At 40.9% G+C, this 25,440-nt stretch overlaps 2 protein-coding genes across 3 annotated transcripts; one reads left to right on the forward strand and one right to left on the reverse strand.

Moving 5' to 3' along the window:
- U1-70K (U1 small nuclear ribonucleoprotein-70K) lies at nt 1–23,935 on the forward strand. Of its 2 annotated transcripts, none has more exons than XM_088980174.1 (10): nt 1–190; nt 721–835; nt 932–1,011; nt 3,251–3,326; nt 3,407–3,471; nt 4,121–4,183; nt 5,553–5,634; nt 12,592–12,754; nt 22,854–22,931; nt 23,090–23,935. In XM_088980174.1, exons 1-10 carry the CDS (start codon nt 89–91, stop codon nt 23,610–23,612), a joined length of 1,347 nt encoding a protein of 448 aa, XP_088836300.1. In that variant the 5' UTR covers nt 1–88; the 3' UTR covers nt 23,613–23,935. The 2 variants fall into 2 exon arrangements, with proteins under 2 accessions (XP_088836300.1, XP_088836305.1); XM_088980179.1 differs by having other exon boundaries at nt 88–394.
- Nucleotides 23,936–24,129: 194 nt separating this feature from the next.
- Nucleotides 24,130–25,093, reverse strand: LOC148877016 (deoxyuridine 5'-triphosphate nucleotidohydrolase-like). Its single transcript, XM_088980188.1, has 3 exons — nt 24,775–25,093; nt 24,593–24,684; nt 24,130–24,508 (listed from the first exon to the last, which is right to left on the reverse strand). The coding sequence occupies exons 1-3, from the start codon at nt 25,053–25,055 to the stop codon at nt 24,264–24,266; spliced, it is 618 nt and encodes a 205-aa protein (XP_088836314.1). The 5' UTR covers nt 25,056–25,093; the 3' UTR covers nt 24,130–24,263.
- Nucleotides 25,094–25,440: the final 347 nt, after the last annotated feature.

Here is a 25,440-nt window from a genome sequence, read left to right on the forward strand (position 1 = left end):
GCCGGACTTCTCATAGCTCCCCGCGACTTCGGCTAACGGGAAAATAGAACAAAACTCTACTTTGGTGGTCTGATCAGGCCTCCGAAAGATGGGAGACTACAATGATGCGTTCATGCGCAACAATAGAGACGCCGCGGTGCAGGCGCGCGCGAAAGCCCAGAACCGCGCAACCGTTCTGCAATTGAAACTGGTATTCGTTTTTGTTCATCCCAGTGCATATCCTGTAGTAGAAGTTATCGCGCTTTGGAGCCCTAGTTTAGGAGCCGATGGATTTGCGAGTGGTATCATCTGTTAATTTCTCAGCTTAAAATGTATGATTGACGTTGACCATCTCTGTCTGAATCATTGTTAATGTCCAAGGCTGAACACACCTCCATTTCTTAGTGACCAGGGGGTAGGGGATTTTTTTTTTTTTTCTTTTTGAAGATCATTTGCTGGTTAGTCTCTATTTAGTTTCCTTCGTTTCCTTGTTCTTTCCCATTAACTATGGTTATGACAATGTCTTTCCTTGATCTGTAGCTTTCTCTCCTTATCTCCCTATCTAAATCCATATCTACTGTAATAGTTAAAGAGAGCCTAAACTAATCAAACATAACCATTAACTATGGTTATGCTCTTTTTTTTTTAATGAACACTTTGTTGTAGTTTTATGCTTCATCTTAATAAGAAAGCTTATTTACTTAAGTGGAGTTTTAATCGCTGCCATGTTTCTTTATACAGATTGGACAGAGCCATCCAACTGGCCTTACATTTAACCTTTTGAAGCTTTTTGAGCCTCGACCTCCTTTGGAGCACAAACCACCTGCAGAGAAAAGAAAATGCCCTCCATATACAGGTCTATATTGTTTAAACCTCGAAGTGTTGATTATTGTTTTCATACTGATTGTTTAATATAATGCTAAGTTTTATTTATTTTTTTCTTTTTGTCAAGGAATGGCACAATTTGTGAGTAACTTTGCTGAGCCAGGAGACCCTGAATATGCTCCTCCTGTCCAAAAGGCTGAAGCTACAGTAAGTTAGTATTGTCTGAACAGGGATTTCGTCCTCCAGATGTACTATAAATTTAGATTCTTGGGTTCTTATTTGGGAGTAGGCAGTCTTACTTTATGGGTGACTTAATCTTTATGTTTGCACGGTTAATATCCTTTATTTTTAAATCCTTCTTTGGTGATGGTCAATATTTCACTCCTATAGGCCTGGTATGGATGTTGTTTCATTTGATGACTGCTTCATGATTCATGGTTAGTGTTAATATGGTTTCTTTGGCTTTCACATGCGAGGTGAGAAGATTAATTAATTACTTGCTTGCAGAGCTATGAATTGTATACGTTACATAGTTGTCAAGGTGTATTGGTGGTTCTAGGTGATAGTGGAGTGCCTTGTAGTGTAGGTGTCAGCCTAAGTGTCTCCTAGGTGATGGAATTTGACAAAGAAAATACCTAAACTCTAGGTTATTCCCTAGTTTTATACATCAAGCAAGAAGGTTATAAGTATTTAATAAACTAATTGAATGTCAAAATCTATTAGCAACATTGAGAGTAATTGTGCAGTCTTTGTTGTATTTAACAAGAGGGTAATTGTGGGATATGCTTTACTATAAAGCTAATTGGTCAGCCACTGGTAGCTTGATGATAAAGGCAAGATTTGATCCCAGGCTAGGGGTTTGGAAGTTTCCTTTTTCTTGGTGTTGTCACTAAATGGGTAAACCATCTTCAATGCCTTCATAAATAAGTAGAGGGCACATTTATTATACACAACTTCCCTAGCCTTTTTGGGTATCAATCCTGCAAGATTGATAGGGCTCCTAGGTATCCATGGATGTTGCAATTTGAGTATCCCCATCCTTCAGGGAAACTCTGTCCCCTCAAGCATAGGAGGGATTTTGAGATATAAGGATAGCAACATCTTAGCCTCGTACTCTGGTCCAGTGGGAATAGGAGACTCAATCAGGGCTGAACTATTGGTAGCTCTACAGGGTATTCAGATAGCAAATCAACTAGGAGTTGAGCATCTTGTAAGTGAAGGAGATTCTAAGGTTGTTGTGGGTTGGTTGATAGACCTGAGCTCAGTCACTTGGTGCTAGAAGGATTTCCTAAAGAAGGCAAGCTGGTTGACAAGTAACATAATTGTTAGCTCACATTGGGTGAGCAGGTCAGCAAATGCTATGGTTGATCATCTTGCTAAACAAGGGGTATTGAGGGAACATCTGTATTGGGCAACCTTGTAATGCTTTGTTTCTAGTGCGTGGTTGGTTTCAAAGGGAGGTCACACATCATCCCTCTCTTTGGGGTGCTTTAAACTTTTCTTATATATTGGTAAAAATTAACTTTTCAAATATATAAAAAAAAAACTGCAATGCTGATGAACTTCTCTCCCTGTGGCCTTCTTGAACATATTTTGTCAAGAAAATGCTTCAATTCATCTACACCTCCTTTGGTCTGGAAATGTCTAGCACCTCCTTTGTCAAGAAGACTTCTGTATTACAGAATACTGATTTAAAGGTAATATTTGAGCAAATTAGGCAATGATCAGTTAATCACTCTACGAAAAAAGAAGAGTAAAAGAGAAGTTGGCGTTGCAGTTTCATAGCCTATGACATGATTAGCAGTTTCCAATTTTAAGGTGCAATAGGTGGAATTGAAACATTGGTACTCTGATTGGATGATAACCATTTGCAGTTGATATGATAACTCTTGGTTGTGCCAGCTGCTGAGTATTATGCCTTTAGGTTGACAATAAGAACCTATTATTAGCATATTAAATATTTCCTGTAAATTGTTTCATTCACATAAAGCAATTAATGGATGGTCAAGATCAGTCCAGTCGTTTAACTGCTTTGATTTTGATTATTCAAGAGGCAGTCCTTTAATAAATTAGCAAAATTAACAAATTTCCAGGTACTAACTACTGTTCAAATGAGATTGAACCAAGCTTTATGCCTTTTTTTTGCTTATATTTATTCCCTTGTTCAGGAATTTTTTTTTCTGATAAATGAATAAAATTGTTATTAATAGTGAAACAGTGAGCATACAAACAGCCTAAGAAGAGGCATGAGATGCGGCCTCTTCTTTAATGATGAAAGCACAAAACTCACACTAATCCCTTGTTCAGGAATGTTTATGCTTCATTTTCTTGTGGTTGTGGAGTATATTGAATTTTTGGCAAGTGAAATGTCTTGCCTTATTGGTTTCTTGTCTGATTCCCTGTAATAGTTTATGTCATCCATGGTATATGAACTTTATGGAAACAGGAAGAAAGAAGGGCTAGAATTCACAAGTTACGGCTTGAAAACGGGGCTGCAAATGCTGCTGAAGAGCTTAAAAAATGTGATATGGCCTCCTTCCATTTATGTTTAGTATTAAATTATTACATACATATAAAACTAATTTTTTTTCCTTTTATGCAGATGATCCTAATAGTGATCCAAATATATCGGGAGATCCATACAAGACACTATTTGTTGCAAAGCTTGTGAGTAGTCTCTTTCTATGTGTTATCATATTTCATGTTCATACTTAAGTTGATCTTCAGGCTTGCCTCTTAGATGAAAATATTTCTAGAAAAGCATGTTCTGGAAGTACCTATAGAAGGAAGAACATCTAAGTGGTGAAGATATTTTTTTCCTGATGTAAGTAGATTTTAAATATGGCAAAAGAATTGAGAACTACACAGATCATTTAAAAATTTTATTAGAAGGATTGCAACTATATTCTGGAACTTTCTTAATAGTGAAGACATCTGGTGGTCTTTATGCAAAAGATAGCTCCAGATATGAAGAGAAATCTAAGGGGTATATTGATAACTTGATTTTTTTTAAAACTTAGTAGGATAAAAATGGTGTTTTGGATATTTAGAATTAATATTAAATTTTCAATTTCTACATGTATAAATGAAAGAGCTTCTAACTGATTAAGAAAGGAAGGAGCTTCTTTTGGCTTCTGGGCTAAAAATGACTCCTGCTAGAAGCACCTGCATATCCCAATTATCAAATGCCAATGAAATGCAGAGAATGGCATTCCTATTTAGGAAGCTATAGAAAGGCTTTAAAGGGGCAATTTTAAATGCTATTTAAGTTTCTCTCTGCTTGGAATGACTTGCAAGTATAATGGTTCTATTGCAGAATTATGAGACAACTGAGCACAGAATCAAAAGGGAGTTTGAAGCTTATGGGCCGATCAAGCGGGTAGGTATTTTAGAGCATCCCTGTTGGGGACTCAGGTTATTGCCTTTTGACTTCGGTAAGAGATTCAGTGGTATCAAAACTAACTGGTTTTGTGTACTTAGAAGTTCTTAACTTTCATCTTAAATTTCAAGATTTCAAAATTCCTGGGAAAAAATTGTATGCCATAGCTCGATATGTTCATCTTTATTTGACTCAGGAGGTTCATTTTTACTCTTAAGGTGGGCAATGATATATATATTTAAAATCAAACAATGTTGATTTTCTCTATTTTTTCTTTCATATCTGTCCTAATTTGACGAATGGTAAGTATTTCAGCTATTTTCTAGTTGGTATTATTGGGTCTGAGCATCATTTCAGTAAGTATATAAGCTATTTTCTAGTTGGTATTATTGAGTCAGAGCATCATTTTGGCCAACTTAATTGCAAGAATGGTGTTGTATCATGGATTTTGAAGAAAAACATTATAAAGGTGAGGGTGGCTAGCGATAATTGTACCACACCTTTTTTTAATTTTCAAATTCAAAATGGAGTTTACTTGGCATTGTTCAAAATCGTCGATGTTGGATCAGCTTGAGTCGGGTAAAAACAGGTAGACTTGCCACTAATGGCATTATGGTTTGTTTTATCTATCCTTATCCGGGGTGTTATCTGTTTCACAACTGGTTTGTGCATACACTTTTATTTTCTGCCAATCCAATCACAATGACGGAGCTGCATCATGCATGGCGATGCTGTAAACCTTAAAGGCGAGCAGGATAATGATGCATCTTGCCTTTTGGATTTTATTTTCGAGCTATAAAAGAAGAAACTCATTTTCCTTCTTTTTCTGAACTGTGTATAAAAAGTTAGGAGTGTATCTTTTCTGATATTTTTATTCTCTCTTGCATTCTTCTTGCCACTGAAGATTTTATTTTGACTAAAGGACATCGAAAATCTCTCGGCAGTTCTTATCAAATAAAAAAAAAAAGAAAAAAAATCTCTTAGCAGTTCAGAAGATATCTGGTATTTTCTATGTTATTCATAATTATTTTGCTATGTTAAAGTTTTATTCCTTGGTAAGGAGATGGTAAATCTGTTTCACAACTGGGTAAACTGGCCACATCAGTTTTTTTCTGCTACTCTAGCAATGGTGGTGAAGCTGTACACCTTAAAAGGTGAGCACGGCTAATTAGGCATAGCGCCTGTCTGATGTGCCATTTAGATTATTTAGATTTAGTATTTGAAATATGTTTTATGTTCTAAATCATATCTTTTGCAAAGTGGCCAAACCACTTGGTTTTTATTCTCTTGTTTGTTGCAATTTTATGGTTCAGATTAAATTATTATTTGCAAAAGGTTGTTGATTTGGCTTTTTCTGTGAAAATCTCAGGTTCGGATGGTTACTGATAAAGTGACAAACAAGCCTAGAGGCTACGCCTTTATTGAGTATATGCATACCCGGGATATGAAAAGTCTGTCATATGCTCTCTTTTTTTTGATGAATAATAATAAATTTATTGATTCAGAAACAAATTTAGAGTGAGTTCATACATCATCCCAGTGAGAGGTGCGAGCTGCAGCCCCTCCTTGAATTTTACAAGTAAACTAGGAAAGAAAAACAAGAATCACAACTGAGCCCAAAATAATTCTTCCCTATTTACCCCTTGCTTAGCTAACATATCTGACAAAGTATTTGCTGATCTCCCCACCCACTGTACAGTGACCAACATATTCCTTGTCAACCACCTAAATTTCTTCATTTCATTCTTGTATCGCCACAAAGCCTCTTCAGAATTTTTCAACCAACCCACCACCACTTTGGAGTCCCCCTAAATTATTAGTTGTTGTACACCTAGCTGGTTTGCAAATTGCACCCCTTGTACAACAACTAAGAGTTCTGCCCTGATGGAGTTCCCAAATCCTAAGGGACCTGACTAAAGCAACAAAATCTCTCCCTTCGTATTTCTCAAAGCACCCCCCATTCCGGATAAACCTGGATTACCCATGCTACTTCCATCAAAGTTCAACTTTGGAGGAGATCAGTTTGTAATTGATTTGTCCTTTAGAGATGAACACCTCGCTACTGCTGACCAATTTCTCCAAAGGTCATTAAAGGAGAATTGATGAAAGATTTCCAAGGTCTTCAGCCAATGTATTGCCCTATTTAACACATAGTCTTTCAAATCTTGGTTGCTCCTTTCCTTTTCTTGAAAGATTCTAAGATTTCTTTCTTCCCAAAGAGTCAAAATCAAAGCAGCACGAGCACATCTCCACATAATTCTCCCTATTTTTGTAGGCCAATAAAAGGTAGAATGGTTGAAGAGCATGTGAAATTCTGCTGGTAGACTCCAACTACCCCCAAACAACGAAAGTAGCCAAGCCCAAAGGTCTCCAAAAAAGGGACAAGATATTAATAAATGGTAACAATCCTCACCGTGAACTCTACAGAGGATACACCAATTAGGAGAAATACAGAGGAAAGGTCTTCTCTTTTGTAGGTTATCTAAAGTGTTAACTTTCCCATGGAATATTTCCCAACAAGCTGCCATAATTTTGGGGGGAATTGGCCTACACCAAATTTCTTTTGATGGAAAGGGTTGGTGAGTAGAAAGTTGAGAGATGGACTTGAAGAAAGTAGCACAAGTGAAGGTTTCATTGGGTCTAGGAGTCCAAACCCTCTTATCTGGCTTGGAGGGATCCAAACAAACCTGATTAAGACAACCAAGCAAAGCAGAAAGAGAATCAATTTCATCATCCCTAATACCTCTACGAAACACAAAATCCCAAGTAGGATCTAAGGGTGTTCCCAAAGGTGAGACAAATTTTGAGACCACCTCTTTTTTGTACAAAGAAATAGAAAAAAGCAAAGGGAACAAATCCTTTAACGGTGTGTCTCCTACCCAAATATCCTCCCAAAAAAGGACAGAGTTGCTAGAACAAACTTCATACCTGATAAAATTGAGGAATTGAGGAAGGGTGTTGTGAATAGCCTTCCAAGGTGCTGCTAGGTCACTTGCCTCGATACACCAGCATCCCATCCATTCTCTGACCTCCCATGAATGCTTCCCACCACCTCATGCCACAATCTCTCTCTTTCCAAAGGCCATCGCCATAACCATTTTTTCCCTAACAGGGTTTGAATTTTTCTAGTTACCCTCCCAAGTCCCAAACCCCCCTCTTCTTTACTTCTGCACACAATTTCCCAATTAACCAAGTGATCCTTTTTTTCTTGTCCCGGTTCCTATAAGAAATCTCTCATCAACTTCTCTAGTTTCCTAGCTTCTCTAACCGGTATCCTAAAAGCAGACAAATAATAGGTAGGTAAGTTAGCCAAGGTAGCTCATATTAGGGTAATTCTCCCTCCTAAAGAGATATAATTCCTCTTCCATGAGGCTAATCTCTTCTCAAACTTTTCTATCACTGGGGTCCAAAATCTACTCTTCCTAGGATTTGCCCCTAAAGGAAGCCCTAAATATGACATAGGCCAAATAGAAGTGGAACACTCAAGACACTCCACAATAGCCTCGACCTCCCCTACCTCCAAATTTATACCCGCTATGTAGCTCTTTTCCAGATTTATTCTCAAGTTAGAGATACTTTCAAAACCTTTTATTAGCCTCCTTTAGGTTTGCTACCTTTTCGCTAAGACCTCCTTCACAAAAGATCATTAGGTCATTTGCAAACTGAAGGTGGGTGACAGGAACTTGGTGTCTCCTATTCTCTCCTATTCTCCAACCCTTAATGGCATCTTCTCCAACCCTTAATGGCATATTCTCCAACCCTTGCCTGACACCCCTGCAAGCTGGAAAAAAGTCCCTCACCATACCATTTACCAGAATAGAATAATGACAAGTACTAATACACCCAAAGATCCAATTACACCATTTGTCCCCAAACCCACAACTTTGCATAACCTCTAATAGAAACTTCGAGTCCACCAAATCATAGGCCTTTTCAAGATCCAATTTACAAATGAATCCTCTCTTACTAGACCTTTTCATTTCCTCCACACACTCATTCGCAATTAAGATTTGATCTGTTATTTGTCGCCCTTGAATGAAAGCCCCCTGTGTTTCACTAATGATAGAAGGGATGACTATTTTGATCCTCAATGAGAGCACTTTAGCCAGAATTTTATAGATGCTTGTCACTAAACTAATAGGCCTAAAATCTTTTGGGTGGTTGGCATCAATCTTCTTAGGTATCAGGGCCAAAAAGGTGGCATTAATTCCAGGGCTTATAGTGTGATTGCTTGCAAATTCCTTAAAGACTTCAACTAAATCCTCTTTCACCACCTCCCAACAGTCTTAATAAAAGCCCATCGTAAAGCCATCTAGACTTGGAGCCTTGGATCTATCCATTAGAAAAACAACTTTCTTAATCTCTTCTTCCTTGAAATCCCTTTCCAGCCACCTTGCCACTCCATCCTCAATTCTTGGCCAATCCACCCTTTCCATGACTGCTCTCCCACTCAAAGGTCTTCTATAAATCGATTTTAAGTGGTCCACAAATTTTCTGGCTTTGTCATCCTGGTTGGTAATTACCTACTCTCCTATCTCTAGCTTAGTCACAAGATTCTTTCTTTGTCTTCCATTTGCCAAATCATGGAAGAATCTTGTGTTCCCATCGCCTTCCTTAATCCACATGTGTCTATATTTTTGTCTCCAACTGATTTTTTCCCTCAATGACACCTCTTTCGAATCCTTTTTCAATTGTTTCCTTAACACTCTGTTCTCCTCGGTCAGCCCATTTTAAGATTCCTTTACATCCAAGTTCTTTATGAGAGAAATTAGGCACAATTTTTGCTCATCGATTCTACCAAATTGATCTCTATTCCGCTCTTTTATTTTGGCTCTCAGCCTTTTTAATTTCTTATGGAACTTGATCCCCTTCCATCTTACCCCCCTCTCTTCCTCACCCCACCATTCCTTCACTTTTCTCACAAAATCTGGATGGGTGAGCCACATATTTTCGAATCTAAAAGGTTTAGGTCCTATAGAAAATGACTTAGTACCTATTTGGATAGGACAGTGATCGGAGGTGACCCTGGGTAATGCTCTAGCAACCAAGTTTTCCAAACTATTCTCCCAGGCAAGGTTAAATAAGAATCTGTCCAGCTTCGAACACAAAGGGGTTTCCTGAAGGTTGGACCAAGTGTAACTGGCTTGCAACAGAGGTATTTCCTTCAATTCACATTCTTCAATAAAACCATTAAATTTCCTCATGCTTGTTAAAATTTCCTGTTGGGGATTATTGGTTTCATCAGAGAATCTAATCACATTAAAACCCTCGCCCAAGCACCAAGGACCATCCCATAGCCCCTTGATTGCATATAGTTCCTCCCACATCTCATTCCTCTCTCTATAGGAATTAGGGCCATAAACATTGGTTAAGACCCATATACACCCATTCTCTACATTCTTACACTTAATGGAAACTGAGAATTTGCCTATCAATTCTTCCACTACTTCCACCACATCCTCCCTCCATAGTGTTACAATCCCCCCCGAGGCTCCCCAAGAAGGAGACAAGCTCCAACCTAAACCTCTAGATCCCCAAAAAACTCTTCACCCATCTCCCATCTAATTCCATCATTTTGGATTCTTGTAACAACACAATATCAGGTTTTTCCCTTCGGAGTAGGTCTTTGATCACCCTTCTCTTTCTTGCACTCCCTAACCCTCTTACATTCCAGCTAATAATTTTCATCGAGACAACATAACAAAAAACCCATGAAAAGGCCATAGTCTCCTCATTTTAGGCCCTTTCTCCTATCTCCTCTACCACTGAATTCTAAATCCCCCTCAATGTCTGAAATTAGCCTTTCCACTTCAGATCTTTTTTTCTTATTTATTCCTTTTTTCCCCCCTTCCTAATATAATGATCATCCTTTTTCTTTTCTCCATCCTTTCCAGCCAATGTCTGAGGAAGAATTTGACCTTGCTCACACTTATTTTGGCTATAACATCTGTCTAAGAGTCCTTCCTTTTTTTTTTCCCTTCATCATTGTACAAATCAGCTCCCAAATTCTGTCCGCTTCCCCCTCTCTCCTTCCACTATCACCCTCTCTCCTTCTTCCACTATCACCCTCTCTCTTGCATCAGAACCTCCTGGATGGGAAGCTGGGATATCTGTTGCAGGCATAGCAAACAAGTCGGTACTTATAAAAGAATTGACACCCATACTTGGTAGGACGGGGGTTGGACTAGAAACACTGGAATTGAAGTGCTGACAGGCGGCAAATGGTTTTAAGGCCTTTCCCTTTTTTGGACAAGGTTGTGAAGTAGACATAGTGAAAGAATCACTTCCTGACGACCTACCCACTTGGAAAACCTTTCTTTGTGTTTCCGACACTGGAATACCCACATCCATCCTCACGGCCGATTCTTGTCCCTTTCCACCAACATCCTGTAATTCATTAGACTCAGGGTCAACTCCCTCGACGAAGGGAGGAGTTTTCACAACTTTAGAACCATTTTCTTCACCGTTTCTAGTCTTCCTACCACCTACTTTTTCAGTCCCTTCCTCTAAAAACAACAACTTTGTATGCAAACTTTTTATTTCAAGTAACTCATTGTTGCTTTTCGGAGACAGACTTCCCAAACTTAACATTTCGTCTGTATCAGAATCGTCACTGCTGTTTTGTTCACAGAACCAATCTTCAGACCCTGTTTTGTCCAAATCACTAGGCTTCATGTATCTCGGGTTGCGCCTATCTGGTGAAAGACGGTTCGCCAAGTTGGATGGAACCCAATGTAGAGAGCCTCGAGACTGAGAGTCTTGAGATTTTGTGCCCGATCTGTTCGATCGAAGGAGGGAGTCGGGGTAGAAGAAGATAGATGCTTAGTCTCGTCTATCAGCTCATCCCTCCTCCCAGTCACGTGCTTACTTAAAGTGTCCCTCGGCCCAACTGTCTTGTAATGGGCCTTGGGCTCAAGATTATAGGAACCCAACTTTAAGACCTTTACTTGAGTTGCCTTCTTCGGCCCACCACAAAAGGGATCCACTTGATTGGGCCCATTTTCTAATTCTTTTCATCCCACGTGACCTCTTAAAAAGTCACACCCCCCTGTTTTATTGGTCGAGCCAGCAACCTTCCCTGTCTGAGGTTGCTTGTTCAGCCCTCTCCCTTTCACCAATGGTAAGTTTTTGTCTGTTTCCCCTAACACCACCTGTGCAAAGGATCTGCCATTTGTCATATCCTTATCTTGCTTTCTCCAGGTTTGACCTTTCAACTGCCCCAAAACTTTTTGGCTTCCCAGAACTTGTCGGCCCTTTTTAGTGAAACATTCATTCCCATTTGAATTAACCAATCTCACAGGTCCACGTAGTGCTTCTTCCTCCTTCTCCCCTCCTACCATACGAGCCTCCTTCCACAACCCTACTTCAATGGAGGAAGCTAACCACATAGAGACAAAGCTCCCCTTTGTTTGTACCTCTATCTTTCGTGGAATGTCTTCTGGCTTCACACCACTTAACAGGATTGCTACTGAGTAAAGATCACCCCAGAAAGCTCCTTTCAAGATTCCTCCACACAATACAGCTATATACTCTGCTATTTCTTGTTTCCATAGATGAAATGGCAAGCCTATTACACGCACCACCACACCATCTTCGACAAAAAAATCCTTGGAGTTGGATGTTGGATTCCATTTAAAGACTGAATGATCTGAAATCAGCCTGAACATTGATAGCTGATATTTCCAAATCATTCTCTAATGGATCTAGGATGGCTTTACAGCTATCAAAGGGGGTTACTATGAAGACACTCTTCAGCTTCAACCTGGTTGCCAGTAAATCAGCTACCCTCCTCCAATCATTAACCTTTTCCTTGGCTTGTATCACAAACTTACTATCCCACTCCTCTCTCTCTAGACCTCCCACCATTCTGCATTGGCCTTTTGTTTTTGCCATGACCACTGGCCCTTGTTCTATCCTGTTGTTGCTGAGATATGCCTTCTCCTCCCTTATGGAGGCTTTTTTATCATTTGCTACTCTTTGGACTAAGAACTCTTTGAGCAATCAGTCAACTTCCCCCCAACCTTGGTTCTGTTTTCCTGCTGGTAGACACAGCAGTTGCCTTCGTCCCTTACCAAAAAGTTCAGCCAAAGCTATGAAGAAACCTTTTCTATTCCTCTTACATTCAACAACATATCTTCTCCCTTCTAATGTACTAAAATCCTGCCAGTTTATCTGCTTACCTTTTGAACAGGCTCCAGCTATGAACTCTCTTAGCCACTCGATCACTTCTAATCCTTCCAGCAATACTGTACCCTTTTTCGCTTCCCTTACCTTCAGGCTTACCTTCCCCTTGATTCTCATCTCTTCGAACATGAGATTTTTTGCTTCTATCTTGAAGGATCTTCTCCATTGACCTGCTCATGCATTACTTTTGTTATGATAAAGTCAATTTGCTATGTATCATGCAGCTGCATACAAAAAAGCTGATGGAAGGAAGGTTGACAACAGAAGGGTGCTTGTGGATGTTGAACGTGGTAGAACTGTTCCAAATTGGAGACCTCGCAGATTAGGTGGGGGACTTGGATCAACCAGGGTTGGAGGTGAAGAAGTTAATCAAAAGCATTCTGGCAGGTAATAGCTTCAATACAGTAGTTCTGTTGTATTGTCCCAAAGAGACTTAAGATGTCTAGTGTTCTGACTCTCTTGATGTATATTATGGGATAAACTTAAAATGGAAATACATTAGTTAAATTAGTCGACATGCATTATTAGCTCATACCCAGGTTTCTAATTTTGTGGAAATTCTAGGTATTTGTGGCACCCATTGGTATGGCATCTCGAGGTACATTATGGTTCTCTATTAACTAATATTTCTTTTTGTTTTTTTGGGGAATCTGTTAATTAATAAAACAGATATTAGGGCTTCCATGTCATCATCATCTAAGCATTGTCCCAACAATGTGGAATTGGCTGCATGAATCCTATTTCGCCATTCTGTTCTGCTCAGTGTCATATAGGTGCTAAAATCATTTCTTTTTTACTTCCACCCCAGTGTCTCTGTTATTAATGAAAGTATACAAGGCATTGTACAACAAATTGAGGTTAGTAAAGAACAAACTTCCTCTCTATATATGCATGTGTACAACCCCAGCTTGGAAGAGGTCAAACAATGGTAGAAGTAACTTTAGATTACTTGGAATGTCAGAGACATTTTTGTGAAATGTTACATAAATCATTTTGTTTTAAGTCATATCTTTCTGAGATCAATATTATCAAATTACAAATGAGGGGGGATCAATGTGGGAATTGGATGGATGTAGAAAGGACAAAGGACAGTTTTAGTGCACCACCTTTTCTCCATAAAGCCTCTATACATTGGTCTTATTTCCCATGGCTTGGTGGGTCTGACCCACCCAATCTAACCCTTTTTCCCTAAAAGTAGAATTCTACTTTTAGGATGCTTGTGGATGGTGTAGGTCAACCATAAGGTCGAAGGAGATGGTCCATATTGTGTTTGTTATAAGTTGTGTGGTGGGATGCTAAGGAGATTCAAAGGGTATCTTTAGTTTCCCTTAGAAAATCAAGTTCAGCCCTCTCTCCTTCCTGACTCGGGTCTGTCATGGTGTTTTAGATGGGACTAGAACTAGACTTTGGGAGGATTTGTGGTAGGGGAATCAACCTTGAAAGGGAGTTCCCTAATATTTATGCCTTGTCTTTGAACAAAAATTTAACTGTTTCTTAATGCCTAATCATCACACAACTCTATGCCAATCTAGGATTGGGGGTTAAGAAGAGGACTTGGTAAAACGAAAAAACTTGGACTATTGGGGGCCAACAGCCTATGCTGTTGAGAATGTTCTTAGAAATGCCACGTTACCATGAGAGTGGGGTAAAATAGTAATTGCTCCTATTTTCTTTTGACCAAAAAGTTAGACATGGGCGTGAATGGATTAACATGTCCAGTCCAAAAACGCTCTCAACAACATAGGATGTTGTGGCCCCCAACAGCCAAAGTTATCCCTAGTAAAACAACTGCAGATTTGGAACTCATCTCCCTCTCAGAAGGCATTTACTTGGATGCTTCCATGCCTGACAGTAGAATTTGGTCTCTTGTTCATTTGGGATCTTCTCTTGTGCTCTTGTGTTTCCTTTTTCTAATCTCTGCTCCCTTCTGTCACACTCTTTAGGGCTTTCCTGGTTAGGGCTATATGATTTGGACCTGCCCCATAAAAGATCAAGGCATTTTATATTTATTGAGAGGTTTTCATCATAATTTCAATGCCTGTGAGGTCCTACAAAAGAGGAGGCCTAATTGGTGCTTGTCTCCTTCCATTTGTTTCTTATGTACAGCAAGTGGCGAAACTACGTTTCACCTGGTAATCTCCCATCCCTATACTTCTTCTGGGAGCATTTCTTTTTTTTTTTTTTTTCTTTTTTGACTTTTTTGGATATAAGTGGTCTTCTCAAACCGACCTAGAAAGTCTTTTAGCACAGTTTTTCAACCCTAAGAAGATAAGGTGTAAATTATCGGTGAGGTGCACTAGGGCCACCGTGCCATGGTCAATTAGGGGAGAAAGAGATTAGAATCTTCAAGGGGGAGAACCATTCAAAATAAGCTTTCATTTTAAACATAATGGTTAAAGTGGCCTATTGGGACAAAGTGGATGATATAATTGGGGGATGACAACAGATTGCATCTTCATCTCCATTGAATAACACAATGCTATTTAACTGGTCTCCACCACACCATTAAATTACACAGAACTTAATTTTGATGGATGCTGACCGGATAATCCAGGATTGTCGGTACTCGGTAGTAGGAGTCTTCAGGAATCATGTGGGAGTGGTTTTGACCATATACTCTGGTCCTGTTGGCCATGATAATTCAGTAAAGGCATAATTATTGACACTATACATTATGTTCAGGACCTGTAGTCAATGGTGATGCAGTGACAGCAGAGTTGTCTAGTCTTCTTCAGGGTCTAAAATTCGCTAAGCAGTTTGAGTTTCTTAACTTGGAAGTGGAAGGGGATTCACAAGCGGTTATCTCATGGACTATTTATCAAAAGAAAAAAAAAGCGGTTATCTCATGGACAAGGAATAGTACCCAAATCCCATGGGCTTGCAGAATGCAGGCATACAGTCTGAAATAGAATCCTTAGCAAGGGGGACGAATGTTACCTTTTGTCTTTAGATGGGTAAGAACAGCCAATGGGATGGCGAACACATTGGCTAAACAAGGGACTACAAGACAACAAATATTTTGGGCAAAAATATAAAGTTTCTTATGGTGGAGAATTTTCCTCCTTGATGTAATTCCTTCTATTTGAAGTTTAATAAAATTTATCATTATTGATCAGAAAAATTATTGACACTATACATGCATTGAAGTTGAGCAGAGCTCTTAACTACACTAATTTCATTATAGAGACTCAAGAACTGTTATTAGATGGCTAAAGCACAACAATCCCGGATTATGGTGTCGCATTGTAAAAACAGAGAAAATAGAGACAGGGTTCGTAGCCTTATCGCAAATGTTGTAAGTTCATCGCAGAGATAGGGAGGCTGAATGCACGCATTTTCTTGCATTAATTGATAAGGAAATGAGGTATAAATACATTTGGGTCGGTGGTTAACCGACTTACAAGTTGCAACTAATTGGTCCAAGTGGTACAAGTGGTTTGTAACTAACTACCACGTGAGTGTAAGCCAAGCCAGCTGTCCTTATTCTAATTCTAACACCCTCCCCTCATGTTGGAGCGTGAGAATACATAACGCCAAACTTGAGAACGAGGTTTTGAAATGTTGACACCCCTAGAGCTTTGGTTAGGAGATCTGTTGGTTGATTGTTGCTATTGATGCAGAAAGTTTTGATCTCGTTACTTTGAATTTGCTTTCGGACAAAATGGCAGTCAATATCTATGTGTTTTGTGCATTCATGGAAAACTGGATTGGCAGCGATGTGGAGAGCAGCTTGTTTATCGCAGTGTAATTCCATGGGTGTTGTGATGTGAATTGTTAGATTTGCAAAAACTCGTTTAAGCCAAATGAGTTATGATGTTGTGACCGCCATGGCTCGATACTTGGCCTCTACAAAGGATCACGACAGTGTGTTGTTTCTTGGTCTTCCAAGAGATTGGAAACTGTCCAAGCATTATGATATAACCCGTTGTGGAGCGTCGGGTAAGTGAACAACTAGCCCAGTCGGAACCACAGAAGATCTGAACCACAAAATCATTAGTAGATGGGATAAAGATGCTATGATGGGAGGTGGATTTGAGATATCTGACCACCCGTAAAGCAGCCTGGAGGTGCTCTTCTCATGGATCTTGCATGAATTGACTGAGCTGATTTACTGCGAAGCTAAGATCAGGTCTCGTGGCCATAAGGTATGGAAGGCGGCCCACCAAGCGCCTGTATTGAGTTGGATTTGAGAGGAGTGGATTGGCATCATTATTGAAGTGTCGTTGCTGTTCCATGGGAGTTGAACATGGTTTGCATTTGTGCATCCCTGTTTCATTCAAAATGTCAACGACATGTTTATGCTGACTTAGGAAAACACTTGAGTTTGAACGAGCCACCTCAATGACCAAAAAATATGTTAAGGGTCCAAGATCCTTGATGCTGAAACACTCATTGAGGTAAGATTTGAGGGAAGCAATACGGCTTGGATCATTTCCTGTGATGATGAGGTCATCCACATACACAAGGACTGCAATAAAGGAGTTATCTTGTTTGCTTGTAAAAAATGAATAGTCTGCCATTGATTGGGTCAAGCTTGCACCCAATAGCGCGTGAATAAATTTTTGGAACCACATCCGTGAAGCTTGTTTGAGGCCATATAAGGATTTTTGGAGTTTACAAACTCGTTGATCCCCATCTTTGGCAAATCCAAGAGGGATGCGCATGTAAACATCTTCTTGGAGTTCACTGTGGAGGGATGCATTGTTTACATTCAGATGATGAAGTTCCCAACATTTGGCAATTGCCACTTCGATCAGGCAACGAATAGTAACAATCTTTGCTACAGGCACGGAGATGTTGTGGTAGTCAAGCCCCTCGACTTGATTATAACCTTTTGCTACCAAACGGGCCTTGTATCTCTCAATGTTGCCATCAACTCTCAATTTGATCTTGTAGACCCATTTTGAGCCTATGGCTTTCTTTCCAGGTGGTAAGTTCACAAGTGTCCATGTGTTGTTGCGCTCAAGTGCTTCAATTTCGGTTGCCATTACCTATCGCCATTTATGATCATTGACAGCCTCAGTAAAGGAAGACGATTCTACTTTTGAGGAAATTGTAGCCAGGCAGGCACCCGGGCTGGTGACCGCGTTAGCAAGAGATGGTGGAAGTTGGTAGTCGTATGAGCGCAAACGGGTGGATACTTGTCGAGGTCTATGCGGTCTGAAGGGATAGGAAACCATCATATGGACGCCCAAGATTGCGGAATAAAAGGGGGGGGGGGCGAATTTCAAAATTTTTTCTTTCCCTTCAACTGAGAATCGAATTCCCTATTTAGAAAATCATATTTTCAATGATCATTCTTGAACCATAAACTGAACAAGATCTGAACCAAAAGGAGGAGAGAGAGATAATACCTGATATAGAGAAATAATATCTCTCAACGGAGGTGTTCACGCCCAAGGTAGAAACCAAAATCTGCTCCCACTGAAGATGGCGCAGTGTAGGGTGGAACAGAATCAGTAGTGTCCTTCCTAAAAACTTGATTCTTCCCAAGAATCACCTGGGCGGCTAGTGAATACAACTCCTACCAATCTTTTCTCCAAAAGATTGGAATCAAGATCTGATCTTGATTTCTCCCAAGCAATGGAGATCGAACTGCTATAGGCGGCGACTGCAGGAAGGAGGCGGCTAGAGAGAATTTGCAGGGTGTAGAATTCTCTCCTCTGTGATCTCAGCTCTGAAGACAAGACTGTTGCTGGTGATTGTGTGTCTAAAGGCTGCCGCCCCCTCTTCCTTTTATAGACTTAAAGGGATCAGCTCCTAATCCCATTAGGAGTTGCTAACCCAAATCATATCTGGATTAGAAGTCCCTTTAAGATAAGGGATAAACCTTATCTTATCTGCAGATTAGATCAGCCAATTCCTAATCTAATTAGGAAGTTTCCAAATCTAAATCTCATTTAGATCTTGGACTCTCTGAGTGGATAGGGTGTGGGCCCAATCCTATCAGCTGATCTTATCTCAGAATTCGCCCCTTAAAGACTAATCAAATTAGCCCAGTTCGAAATGGGCTTAAGGCCCATTTAGGGTTATGTATTCATTAAACCTTCCAAACTACTGCCCAGTTGGGCTTCCTTGTAAGGCGTGGGACCCAAACATTGATCTACACATCAGCCACATGGGTTCAGCCCAGCCTTTGTTACAAGGCCTGACCGAGTACACTGTTATGGACAGTGCACCCCCTGAAACCCATCAGATGGGCTCTATGGGCCCAACACTTACCCTAAGTGGTCCCTGGGCCAAGCCACCTTGTAACACCCAGGGACTGTGGGCAGATGCAAGATTAGCCCATCAGGTATTATCCTCAATGGCCTTACACTTAACCTCTCAGCCCATAATGATCATACACTGCCCGACAAGAGAGGACCTCTCCCTCGGTTGTAAGGAATAGTGTTGCACTCTCTCAAGTATGGATCCCGGGAATTAAAACCTTTTGCAAACATTTCAAAACCATAATATATATACTTTTTATATCTCATATAAAATATATTTTGCAAAACAAATCTCAACGATTGAAATCGGCTGACGGCAGTCTTGGTTTCCATCAGTGAGAGTGCACCCCCGATCATTACCTTTGTCCGACAAAGGGGCTGATCCTATCACTATGATCACCCACTCAGATGAATTCTCAGACTGTCCCAACATACCCAGGTTTTGACCCCCGCTAAGGATCTCACTGATTGGTATATCAAAGACAGCCCAATCCGACACCTAGTATAGTATCATAATCGAGTCTAGGGGTCGGGTGTAACTTTCCAGTTTTGCCCATCAATCTCCAAGGTCCAGGGCAATACTGGAAATCTGGTCCAATTCAAAGATTCAATTAATCCCACATTGTATGTGCCTAGGGTCTCACCCCGGTAGCTGAGACAAGCCACCCCAACCGACTTGGTGGCACCACAGTGTCAGTCTTGTCAGGATAGGTCTCCCCAGACCGACCCACTGGCTGTGAACATTTTAAACTAACACGAGTCTCATTAAGTGTCCAGTTTAAGGGTATTACACAGAAACATACCAAGGGAACATGAATCAAATATGCACTTTTATTCATTTACAATAAACTCATAAAGTGCATCAATTTGATTGAAGCTAAGGGCATACGAAACTGTCTAACAGTCGTGGGCCAGGTTGAGTGAGAACTTGGTTATTTTCTTCAACGGTTGTTTCTGGGCTGCCAACGGGTGTGCTTGTGATTGGTGGTGCCTCATGCATGTCGTGAACCAATGGATCAGGTGATATAGTCGAATCATGGTCGGATGTAGGCAATGGTATGATTCATGCATGTCATGAACCAATGGATCAGGTGATATAGTGGAATCATGGTCGGATGTAGGCAATGGTATGATAGGAGTGGCTGATGTTGGTTATGAAGTTTGAAATGGGAATTGATCTTCATAAAATATGACATCCCGCAAGGTAAACGTGTGCCCAATGTCTATATCAAACACACGATACCCTTTTTGACCAAATGCATACCCAACAAACACATAGCGTCTTGCCTTGCTAGAGAATTTGTCATGAGGTTTGGGTTGTACTTTTGCATAACAGAGACAGCCAAACACTCGCATGTGGTTGTAACTTGGTAATTGTTGTAGTAGCACTTCTGATGGTGATTTACCTGAAAGAAACGGCGTTGGTAGCCAATTAATGATATATGTGGCCGTGAGCAGACATTCACCCCAGAATGTGATAGGTAGTGAAGCTTGGAATCGTAATGCATGGGCGATTTCTAGCAGGTGACGGTGTTTGCGCTCTACAACACCGCTTTGCTGAGGGCTTGCTATGCAAGAATGTTGCTGGATTTTGCCCTATTTAGTGAAGTAATTGAGGAGAGGAACAGAGAAAATTCCTTGCCATTATCCGATCGAATTTGTTGAAAGGAATGGCCATATTGCCTTTTTACCATAGCACAAAAGGATATGAGATGACGAACAACTTCAGATTTAAATTTCAAAAGATAAGTCCAAGCACATCTAGTATGATCATCAACGATGGTAAGAAAATAATGTGCGCTTGTATCCTCCCCATAAATCGCAATGTACCAGATCAAAGGGTTGAGCAACCTGAGACTGTTGAACCGGAAATGGTAATTTGGACTGTGGCCCTGTGGCATGCGTTGCAGCAGCTGGTTTGAGGAAGGGTCAGAATCTCTCGGATGAGGGAAAGGCGATTTGAAGAGGCATGTCCAAGTTGTCTATTTCAAAGCTTTTGGTCATTATTCGAGGTTGTAGTGAGCGCAACAGAACTATCTACAAATCCAATATTGGTAAAGTAATACAGCCCGTCCACAAGTTTACCCATCCCAATCACAGTCCGAGAGGCAAGGTCCTGGAGAACATAGAATGAAGGAAAGAACAGAACAGCACATTGCAGCTCCTTTGTAAGTTTGCTAATAGAGAGTAAATTGCAGTGGAATTTTGGGACATGCAAAACATGATTGATGACCAGTTTCGGTCCAAGATTCACAATTTTGTAATGAGACGCAGTTGTAGCAGTCCCATTTGGAAGATGAATTGGTTTGGAAGATTGCAGTTGAGTGCGGTTAGATAATGATGTAATAGAAGCCATATGGTCAGAAGCACCACTATCTAGGATCCATCCAATGGAAATATTGGAGTGCTTACCAGAAAGGTTTACATGTGCAGCTGATTCATGGTTCTCTCTGCTCAACAGGCCCATTAGTTGGTTATATTGCTAGATGCTCAGCCCAGCAATAGGTGATTCGTCATCATTGGTGTCTGCATTGGCACATGAACTCAGTTGGGGGGTCTTGTCAGACTTTGTAAAACGATTTGATCTGCCTTTCTCCCATCCGGCAGGGTAACCCACAAGCTTGTAGCATCGTTCCCTTGTGTGCCCAGCTTTCTTGCAATGATCACAAACGTACTTAGAACGATTGCAATTCTCGGATTCTCGAGGGTTGGATCTTGATACACTGTTCAATGTAGCAACTTCAAGGTTGGGCGGTCCTCGAAGGGAGATAAACATCTGGAGCCGTTCTTCTTGGATCACAAGCGAATATGCCTTGTTCAAACTCGGCAGTGGATCCGATCCCAGAATGTTTGATCGGATGATGTTGAAAGATTCATTCAAACCCATCAAGAATTGGTGGAGTTTTTCTTTATCACGATCCACAATGAATTGTTTCAAAGCTCCGCAGGTACACTGAGGCAGATCGGTGAGGCATCCGAGTTCATCCCATAACCCTTACTCTGGTGAAATAACCGGCTACGATTAGGTCTCCTTGTTGTAGCATTGCCAAGTCCCATTTCAACTGATGGATCCGTGGGATGTTGCTCTATGCAAATCTCTCCTCTAACCCCTTCCAGATCTCAGAAGCTGAGTCAATGAAGGCTACACTCATGGAGTTCTTTCCTCAAAGAATTATACAGCCAAGAAACCACCATCGAATTACCTTTAACCAAGCATCTTCGTCCGGTGATGTTCTTGCTGGCCGTGGCAAAGATCCGTCCACGAACCGGTATTTGTTCTTGTCTCTCAGTGCATTTCTCATGGCTCGCTGCCATGTCGAAAAATTATCTCCGGTCAAGTGAAAGGATACAAGAATGCTTCCTGGGTTGTCGGATGGGTATAGGTAGTAAGGAGAGCTTGGATCAGATTCCATGGCCGTCACAGCTGGAAGCAACGACAGGTTTTGATAATGATGAGAACAAAGGGGATGAACCAGGAGGGAATTACAGCTTGTTTCAGCTGCAAAAGGTAGTAGCAGCGGAAGGGATTACAGGCTTTGATACCATGTAAAAACAGAGAAAACAGAGGCAGGGTTCATAGCCTTATCGCAAATGTCGTAAGTTCATCGCAGAGACAGGGAGGCTGAATGCACGTATTTTCTTGCATTAACTGATAAGGAAATGAAGTATAAATACATTTGGGTTGGTGGGTAACCGACTTACAAGTTGCAACTAATTGGCCCAAGTTGTACAAGTGGTTTGTAACTAACTGCCACGTGGGCATAAGTCAAGCCAGCTGTCCTTATTCTAATTCTAACACGCAGGCATAACATAAGGGAAATAAAATGCTTAGATGGGCACTGAGAGCTACATTCATATGGATGATGACACGACAGACACATTAGCAAGAAAGAGGTCAGTGGGGCTCAAATGCATTGGGGAACCATCTAAAGTGCGATGTAATTGAAGAAAAAGTATTGCGGGGTTGTCTATGCAATGTAGTTTGGGTGGTGCCGGGCACTGTATTTGTACCAGAATCTAATAGAACTCTATGAAAGTCAACAATCAAAAAAGGAAAAAAAAATGAAAAACTAGGTAGTGTGATGTGGCGTATGGCAAATAGAAGCTTCAAAGAGATGGATGGTTCTTGTATTACCAAACTATATGTAGTGTGAAATCATGATTGGTTATTGATTCCTGTTTCTTTATTAATCTGAGCGGGTATGTCATAGTTTATATTTATTTGTTATTTTTGCTACTTGCATATTCCATTAACTTTTCAATAATTTTCCCAGAGAGCAACAGCAGATAGGTTCAGCACCTAGACCTAGGTCTGAGGAGCCAAGGGCCCGAGAAGATCGTCATGCTGAACGGTAAGGCGAATCATTTTAGGTGGTCTACCTTGTGTTTGACCTAGCCTTTTCCCAAAATCTGATTTGTCTTTTGCTTTTCAGCGTATCTTACTTTTTATTGATAGAAAAAGAATGATGGAATTAGTTTTGTTGTATTTATTTGAAAAACAATGTTACAGGGAGAGGGAGAAATCTCGTGACAGAGGAAGAGATCGAAAACGTGAACGATCCCATGATAGAACAAGAGATCGAGATGCAAGGGAAGAAAGACACCATAGAGACCGTGATAGGAATAGGGACAGGGATCGGAACCGTGGGCGTGATGATAGGGAATGCGATCATGGTCGAGATCGAGATCGGGACCATGGTCATGACTATGAAAGGGATCAAGACAGAGGTAGAGACCGGGAACGTGAGCGTGATCATGACCGTGGAAGATCTTATGACAAGGAGTCGGAATATGACCATAGCAAGCTGAAGCATGAAAGAGGCTTCCATGGTGAAGGGGACAAAGGATATGGTCATGAGCCTGACCATAACCATGAGGTGTATGATAATGTTGAGTCTAGGCACGGATATGGGCATCCAGAGGACAATGAGCGAGGACATTATGACCTTACGACCACCAAGGCTACAAGGCCACATGATGATCTCGAGCCCCAGGGTGACCATGATGGTTACAAAGATGATGGAGGCCGATGATGACAAAGATGACCAAGCAGTTTCGGAGTCGCGTGAAAGGGAGAAAATTCGAGACCGACATTTTTGAGCGAATTAGCAACTGGGTTATTACTGATTTGTGCGAGTCTGAAAGACGTTTTCTCTGGGGAAATCAAAACTTGTTACCCCTCAGTGTGTGGGTGCTTTTAAAATAACTTCAATCTTTTGTGGTTCTCACGATCGATGTTTTTAAGCTAAGTTTGTCTTTTCATTGTTTTGTTTAGGCACAAGATGGAATATGTGATATTTTGGAATTGGGTTTTTGGCCATAAAAAGTTAAAAACTGCAATAAGTCATTAATCAAACGTTCATGTCATTTGATAATGAAAACTGTTCATTTGTAGGCTCTAGAGTCTAGTCCCTCGTATGCAATGTGAAAGTCTTAGAAGCCAAATGGGCTCCCTTCAGGAGAATGAGATGATAAAAAGAAAACCGCTGGTCCGCTACTGTTGGCGGTTGCTTTTTTTAATAAAACTAAAAACTGGAAATCCAATTGCACTAGTGCTCAAGTATAAATATTCTATTCCAAAATGTCGACGTCCATATACAAAACCATGAGGCGATTGCACGGTACACGTTCGTCATAATTCCTTAGTCAGCCCCCTTGGGGAAAAAACACCAAAAAGCAGAAGATCAAACACCCGTAGACCCAAATCCCCCAGAGCCTCTTTGAGTTGAATCCAAGTCTTCAACCTCCAAAACATCTGGTGTCATTATCTTCTCGATGATTAATTGGGCTATCCGATCGCCGGGCTTCACTTCAAAATCAGCGTCGGAGTGGTTGAAGAGAACCACCCCTACTGGTCCCCTGTAATCAGCATCTATGACACCAGCACCCACATCAATCGAATGCTTCCACGCAAGACCCGATCGCGGTGCTGCACATCAAAGCACGGCCATTTATTAAGGAAATTAACTAGCAATTATACTTCCGATATTCCCGTAATTAGAGTAACACTTACCAATGCGAGCGTACGTCCCTTCGGGTATGCCGATGCTCAGGTCAGTCGGGACCAGTGCTTTTCCCCTTGCCGGAACCTTAGTCTCGGCCGCACTGAATCGGATAGAGGTTGCAGGAAATGATGTATCTATTTGAGAAAAATGAACTATAATGCCGTGAAAAAAAAAAAGCCGTTCATGTTACCTGGAGAGATCGTAGCCGGCTGAGAGTGGCGATGCTCTTGTAGGCAAGATGGCCTTTTCTGAGAGCTTTTTCACTCTCAAAAGGGTGGGAAGGTCTTGGGTGACTTCTGGAACACCATTTTGCTCGCTCTGCTTCGTCATATTGAGTGATCGAGAGCTTCTTAAACAGCAAAAGGAATTTCTTCTTCTTGGGAAGATTTGAGAATGGACAACAGACGAATGATTTGGTTTATATAGAGAAAACTCCGCGAATGATGCTTTCGAAATTCTGGCGCCAATCATTCCCGCCAGTCGAAGCTTGAAAACAGAAAAGCGCTGCGAAGCAAAATGTTCAGGTCAGCTCAATTTATAGACCAAGAACAGTTGCAATTGGGAGATCATGGCTAGGCTGGGTCTAAAGTATTGGGCCCAGGCCTGTCCATAAATTTCTGGGCCTGATGCAGGCCCAACTCCAAGCCAGGCTTGACACAAAAGATGCCCAAGCCGGGAAATTTCCAGACTGGGCCGAGCTAGGATAATAAGAATCAAGTACAAGCAAAATTCAAATTCATTGGTTATTATAGCCCGTTATACACGTCAGTATTCACAGCAGATCCAGAGTCGTCTCGCCCAAGGGAGAATCCAAACCCATTGTAATTGAAATATTGAAGTTGTTCGAATTATGCAA

Source organism: Nelumbo lutea, chromosome 1 (assembly GCF_056320005.1).
Source record: "Nelumbo lutea isolate HS-2025 chromosome 1, American lotus-T2T, whole genome shotgun sequence".
NCBI lineage: Eukaryota > Viridiplantae > Streptophyta > Magnoliopsida > Proteales > Nelumbonaceae > Nelumbo > Nelumbo lutea.